The sequence below is a fragment of the Panthera uncia genome, assembly GCF_023721935.1.
Source record: "Panthera uncia isolate 11264 chromosome A3 unlocalized genomic scaffold, Puncia_PCG_1.0 HiC_scaffold_11, whole genome shotgun sequence".
Classification (NCBI taxonomy): domain Eukaryota; kingdom Metazoa; phylum Chordata; class Mammalia; order Carnivora; family Felidae; genus Panthera; species Panthera uncia.
The window spans coordinates 58,184,458-58,191,571 of NW_026057578.1; the positions used below are offsets into that span (position 1 = coordinate 58,184,458).

At 48.2% G+C, this 7,114-nt stretch overlaps 1 protein-coding gene across 1 annotated transcript in view; it reads left to right on the plus strand.

Moving 5' to 3' along the window:
* The window catches only part of CHST10 (carbohydrate sulfotransferase 10), a 30,187-nt gene extending 24,614 nt beyond the window's left edge, over positions 1 to 5,573 (plus strand). The window contains exons 7-8 of the mRNA XM_049651367.1: positions 1,904 to 2,009; positions 3,716 to 5,573. Of these exons, the coding sequence (XP_049507324.1) occupies positions 1,904 to 2,009; positions 3,716 to 4,253 (644 nt within the window). The 3' untranslated portion in view covers positions 4,254 to 5,573. The remainder of the gene's footprint in view (positions 1 to 1,903; positions 2,010 to 3,715) is intronic.
* Positions 5,574 to 7,114: the final 1,541 nt, after the last annotated feature.

A 7,114-nucleotide genomic window follows, 5' to 3' on the forward strand; every position in this document is an offset into this window, starting at 1 on the left:
CACGGCCAGAATCTCCTCACTTTCCACAGTGGAATCCCTGTCTCAGGCAGCCTGCCTACCCCCAGGTTGACCCCTTTTCTTCTCTTCAGATGCGTTGCCTTGCTTCTCATCTGTTGCTAGTTCTGTCCTGATAAGTCGAGGCTCCACACTCACTGCCCTCCCAGCTGTCCCTCTGTAGTGGGAGGGCCTGCACCCATGCCTGGGAGGGCTGCCCCCTTCACCCACAGATTAGGTGTTCTGTGCCGCTTGGGTAGAAAGAAAGCATCTCCATTTTACACTGAGCTTCCATAGTCAGAGGATTCAATTGACTTGCTTTAGGAAATCGGATCTTTATTTGGGAACAAATTAGATCATTGAAAAGTGACCTCATACATTACAGGTTTTGATTACTCACAATTCTCTTCAGATATCATGTTTGTTTAAACTCCAATTACCTTGAGTAGGTCCAAGATAAATATGGGCTCTGTTAAATTCAGCTTCAAAAGGAAATCATTCCAGGACCAGGAATCAGCCCTCAGAGCACTGTGGGAGGTGGCCCTGGGGTCTCTGTCCTCTAGCTCACATCTCCTGCTGTCCTCAGAGTTGTGGGTCATTTGGCCTTTTCATGGTTGTTTGGGGGAGAAAAGGGAGACACTTGCTTCATTTTATAGTGTTTAATGTGCTTCTTGAGTCGTCAGAATGTTTGATTTTTGACATCAAAGATTGAGGTTACAAATCAAATTTAAAACAATAATTACACAAATGTCTCACAAATCTGCCAGCACAAGTGTAAAGCATCAGACTTTAAAGAAGTAAACACCAATTTACAAGGGCAGGATAAAAATGGAGGCAGGTTTGCCAGGCCATAAAACAGAGGATGGTTCCGGTGGCTGTCTTCAGTGGTCCCTGGAGACACCTGCATGGGGACAAGTACTTGAGCAGGTCCCGGCACACATCCTCAGAGCTGGTTCTTTCATTGTCCCCTCAAGAGCAGACGTTCATCTTGCTCATTTTATGGTCATCCATAGCACTTTGCGCAGAGTTCTGGACTGGCACTTACATATCTGGAGAAAGTATAAGTCAAACAGACAAGGCAGTGGCCACTGCCTAGATGGCCCGACAGAGATCCTTCCCTGCTGGACTCCAACACAAGAGGATTAACACAAATAAGGATGGAAGGTTTGCAGAGGCCTGGCTGGAACCTTCATGGATAATGACATTTTGTTTCCATTTGGCTAAATAGAGAAAAGAATGAAAAACCTACTCAGTCCACCAGCTGAGGACGGAGTGTACCCAGGGTTTCTGCTCTGCCTTCTTAAACCCTCCTTGTCCTCCTTGTCCTTTGCTTCAGATATATCACACTGCTCCCACAACAGTGGCCAGGTTTTCCTAGCACCAGTCAGCTTTGCCACTTGCCAGTCTGGGACATGGTGAGGTTGCCTAGGAACCACCTTAGGCCTGGGGATGTGGGACTGGGAGAGCCAAGCCCATTGGGAGTAATGGGCTCCCCACCCCGGCCCCCGACAGGGCCGCAGGCACCAGTATGTTTCACAGTGCCACTCCTCTGGCTTTTCCCCCGCAGTTTCAGAGTAGAATGAGTATTGCTTGTTTTAAGAATTCTGTATGCATACAGGGATCTTTTTTACATGTCAGATTTAACCTAATTTAGGTGTGCTGCCAGGAGTAGGTATTGGCAGTGTCCCTCCCCTTATCCCCCCACCCCCAACTTATCTATTGGCTTATGGATTACCAGAAGCTTTTCTTCACTCTCTCCTCTTGGCACAGCAGTTGGAATTCAAAGACCTAAACTGAGATTTAGGGGATGGACTTGTGGGGAACATGGGGCCCAAGTTAAGAAACCAAGCATCCTCCTTTACAGGTAGCACTGAGGTGGCCAACCTGTACTCCCTTGTTTCCTTACCAGGGGCCTTTCCTTCCATTGAGGAGATCCCTGAAAATGTGGTTCATGACCACGAGAAGAATGGCCTCCCTCGTCTCTCTTCCTTCAGTGATGCAGAAATTCAGAAGCGGTAGGAGAGGTTCCTAAGGGGAGGGGGATTTTTGTAAAATCCAAGGCCCAGTTCCCTCCTTACCATGCGTATCAAACTGCTCTGAGGACTACTGGGGGCTTTTGGTTTACTTGGGCGAGAGGCCACTGAGCATATGCTCAGAGTTCAGTGCATTTAAAGTCACAAACCTTTATGAGAATTTCACAATGTTTTCTCCACTCTTACCTTCCTGCGGTCCATTAAAACAAAGGTTACACAATTTTCTTAGTAGAAATGAGTAGTTATCTTTGTTCTGCTTTGGTCCTGTTAAATTTTATGGATTCCTTACTTAATAGAACCTTTATGTCACAGGAAAGGGATTTGCATTACAGGGGATTCCCACTTAGTTTTTCATTTTCTTCCAAAGGTATTACACCTGCTTCTGTGTAGCTGCCCTAAGGAGAGGGGTGGGGGATGGACCTGACATAGGCAGAGAGAGACAGACCTCACTGACCACAGCAAGGATGGAGACTGGGCATTTTAAAAATCACTTAGCTAGTAAATTGAAAATTTCTTTTTAGGGGCACCTGGGTGGCTCCGTCAGTTAAACGTCCAACTTCAGCTCAGGTCATGATCTCATGGTTCGGGAGTTCGAGCCTGGAGCCTTGTTTTGGATGCTGTCTCTCTCTCTCTCTCTCTCTCTCTCTCTCTCTCTCCCCCCCCCCCCCACTTGTGCTTGCTCTCTCTCTCAAAAGTAAATAAACATTAAAAAAAATTTTTTTTTAAATTTATTTTCATTAGCCAAGAAATGACCCCATAAAACAAAGCTTAAAAGGAATCAGAATGTGTAAGCAGCAAATAAATGTCAGGGCACCAAATGAACTCTGACCTCCCTTACTTTTCAGCCACTTGATTTTCATTGCTTCTGGCATTGTTTGGTCTTCCCAGTTTGCACAAAACCTGTAGAATGCAGGTGTTAAATGCCAGATCAGAGAGCCTCCTGGGTAAGGGTGTCTTGCTATCCTCCTAAGCACTGATCTCATGGGAGCTTTTGTGAGAAAAGAGGAGTTCAAGTGTGCAGAGCACTGAGCGCAGTTTCCTGCATGGAGTAAGCACCGTAATTACCTCAGTGGCTGATGTCGTCATTGTTCCATCAGCACCATTACAGGCCCATCATGCTGCCACCACTGCACCACCCCCGTCACTATTGGCAGCTCCCCTGGGCCGCCTTCCTGCCAGCTGGAGCCTGCAGCCTTGTTCCCCACTTCTCTTACCTGTCCCCTGCTCTGGCTGTCCTTCCCCTGGCAGTTGTGAATTGACTCTATACAGATGGACCCTAAAGTAACTTTCTCTGGCCTCCGCTATTCCTATCTCACTCAGGGTTCCTGGCCTTATCAGTTCTCTGCCCAACAAGACTTTTAAATGTCCTTGAAGTTTTGGAATATTCGAATATCTATTCAGATAAATAGATGTCTTCACAGTGACCTTCTCGGATGAGGAGTCCTGTGGCCTGGGACAGTTATGGTTTCTGAGCCCCCACTTCCTCACCGTAAGATGGGTCAGTAGCAAGATCTGCTTCCAAAGGTGGCTGAGTGGATTCAGAAGTGCATGTCACTTGCTCCTCACAGGAGTGCGTTCTAGACATGGTGGCGGCGGCTGCAGCAGGGACCCTCCCCTTTCCCACCTTGCCCTGGTTACCATCAACAGCATTGGCCTAACTGCTTGTTTATCTTCATTTCCTTCCTTAGCTTGAAAACATACTTCAAGTTTTTTATCGTAAGAGATCCCTTCGAAAGGCTGATTTCTGCATTTAAGGATAAATTTGTTCACAATCCCCGCTTTGAGCCTTGGTACAGGCATGAGATTGCCCCTGGCATCATTAGGAAATATAGGAGGAACCGGACAGAGACCAGGGGCATCCAGTTTGAAGATTTTGTACGTTACCTGGGTGATCCAAACCACAGATGGCTGGACCTTCAGTTTGGGGACCACATCATTCACTGGGTGACGTACGTTGAACTGTGTGCACCCTGTGAGATAAAGTACAGTGTGATCGGTCACCACGAGACCCTGGAGGATGATGCCCCATACATCTTAAAAGAAGCCGGCATAGACCACCTGGTATCTTACCCCACCATCCCTCCGGGCATTACCGTGTATAACAGAACCAAGGTGGAGCGCTACTTTCTGGGCATCAGCAAACGAGACATCCGGCGCCTGTATGCACGTTTTGAAGGGGACTTTAAGCTCTTTGGGTATCAGAAACCAGACTTTTTGCTAAACTAATGTGTAGAACTGTGAATTCACATCTTTGTTAGACCAGAGGCTAACCAGGTGGGAGATGTGGGCACAGAAATGACACGTCCTCCATTCCATTCCTACTGGAGATGCCGCAGTCCCCCATGGACCTGTGCATGCCTCGGCCGATGAAGCTGGACCCTAACCGTTATGACTTAGTTTGGACATAAGGTGCACTGAGGGCCCTGGCAGCTTCCCCCTCGGTCCTCTCCCCTGTCAATGCCATAAGGCCTTCGCTCTCCTCAGAAGGGGAAAGGGACTAAACATTTGTAGTCTGACAGTCTGGGAAGAAAAATTACATGGTGTAGGAGTCATTTCCATTTCCTTCAGTTGTGGAAGAGGCAGATACACAGCTCCCTGAAGGGTGGGGTCCCGCCTGTCACTGGAGGGTTGCAAGACTAGCACCCAGCACTTTTAGGAGAGAGGGAGAAGCTAATGGTCTGCAGAAGTCACATGGGGCTGATACAGGATCAAATCTGAGTAATAAAATTACACCTCTGGCTTTCGTCCTAGCGCTGCTATAATCACAGGCAAACCATTTTTCCATGACTCTCTTGTTCCTGTGAAATTCAGAGGTGACCCAAAGGTACTTTTCAGCAGTTCATCTTTCCAAGATCTGTGCCTATGTACTTCTAGTCCATATTTCTGAACTGCCTGCCAAACACTTGTCTCACTCAGCCCAAGAGATACAACTTTGGAAAGTGAGGGGACTATACATTCTTTCCATCTGAGAAAGGGAACATCTCTGGGGGCCTTATAGGGCACATAGCATGGGGGAAGGGAGAGCTGCTTAGGTTTTGGCACTCCAGCTGCTGTGGATTTGAGCATGTCCATCCTCTTTGTCCCATCCTGATGGACAACACCCATCTCTAGGGCCCCCCTCCGGGACCAGAGGCAAGTGTGGGAAACTTGCCAGCACTGCAGAATCAGTGCAGTTTACACATTGCTGTTTCCTTTCATCTCTGCAAAATGCTCACCACTGGACCCATTTCTGATAATGCCATCATCCTGAACTATAAGTTGGATACTCAAGTTCACCAGCAATAAAATCCTGGGCCAAGGCAGCCTCCAGTAACACATCTTCCAGGCACGGAGGAGCAAGCCACAGCTACTATTTCAGATGTCAACTGACAATGAGGGCTCTTGAGATTTAGGATAGTTTCCCTGTGAAAAGTCCTAAGTGCCCGACTCTGCACAGTGCCCATGAACCCTGCTTTTCTTCCAGGCAGCCTCAACCTTCCCTCTCTCAAAATGGCTTCCTGAGTTTGTAAATGTGAAAGTAAAAGAAAATAAAAAATATGTGCCAAATCTAACATGTGCTGCGGTTCCAGGGGAGGTGCTCCATGGCCACACATGGTCCTTGAGACCTGGTGACAGTGATAGGCAGCTCAGGCCTGCTTAGATGGCTGCTAGGGACAGGACTGTGGAAGGGAAGCACGGCTAAAGTGTGACCATTGGCAACATTGATGACAGGCAGTGTGGTAGCCTTTCATCCTCAACTGAAACACAAAGGGTGTAACAGGAGTTATTTTTCTGTAAAGTTTTAGCAAAGTCTTGTTAAAGTCATTTCATACCTAATGAGCTGATTACCTCTTTTCTATTTGAAACGTTATAGTGTGAATAGTAATGTATGAATTTAAGGCCTTAAAGTTAGTCCTAATTTAAAAAGATAACGTTTTCTTTCTTAAACAAAAGGTTGGACACCTGGGTGCCATCCCCCACTTCTGGCATTTAGATTTAGGTCATTTTTCTCTAGCATTTGGTTCATTTTCCTAACATATTTTGCCAAACAGGTGGAGACCATTACCACAGCATCTCCTGGGCATTTCACAGTATGTCCAAAACCTGCACTCCCACAACCATCCCTACCCTCTGGGGCTACTGACCCTGCAGGCCCCACTCCCCCCCCCCCCCTACTGAGGCCATCTGACTTCCTCTCACCTCCAGAGCCCACTGCCTCCCCTTCCAGGCCTAGAGCAGGTGCCCATGCCCCTGTCTCCTGAAGCAGTTTTTCCCTACACTGCTGCTCAGAGGGGGCTTTACAGAAGCATCCTGGGGCAAACCTGGTTGCGTCCTTCCAGGCAGAGCCCAGCTCTTGCTCGGGACCTCCTTCCTCAGAAGTCCCAATCAGCCAGGTCCTCTTCCGCCAGTCACTACTGTGGTGGGCGGGGCGGGGTCAGTTGCCCTTGTGGGCCAGGGCTGGGCAGGCCAGGATGCTTGTAGGGTGGGGCCAGGGGCGGGGCCAGGCCAGAGGGGTGCCACCACCGCCCTGGGAGTAGAGACGGGGGAGGGGGGGCCAAAAGGCAGCCCCTGGGAAACGTCTAGGTGAGAACACAGCAGTAACATTAAGCCTGGAGTTAAACAAGAAGCCACTGTGTCTCCCAGAAGTGGTCTTAAAACAGGGAGGGCAATACCTAAATTTAAAAATTTAATCATAGTAGGTTGATTTAATAGGCTTTTATCTTCAATTACTTTCTCTTATTGGATTTCTCTCTAAACACTTTGTAGTTTTATTGGTCTTAGCCCTGAAAACCATCATAGTGATGTGTCTAGAGTCGAGATGAAATTTGATTTTCATGGTGGCTAACTGCACAGAAATCCGGCAGATTACCACATGCAAGGGACTCAGCCTGTAACTCAGAGGTTCCTCAGAGGAAGAGCCTCAGACCAGGGAGGGGTCCCCGCAGGTTCCCGGGGATGTTGGTCTCCCATCCCCCACATTTGACACCTCACCCTAACCACACCCTGCTTCCCCCCCTCTAAACCCCAGCATGGCCTGTTCAGCCGGAATCTTCAGAAGCAGGACACAGCAGAAACCTGGATTAGAACAGGGGAATAATAAAGATGGC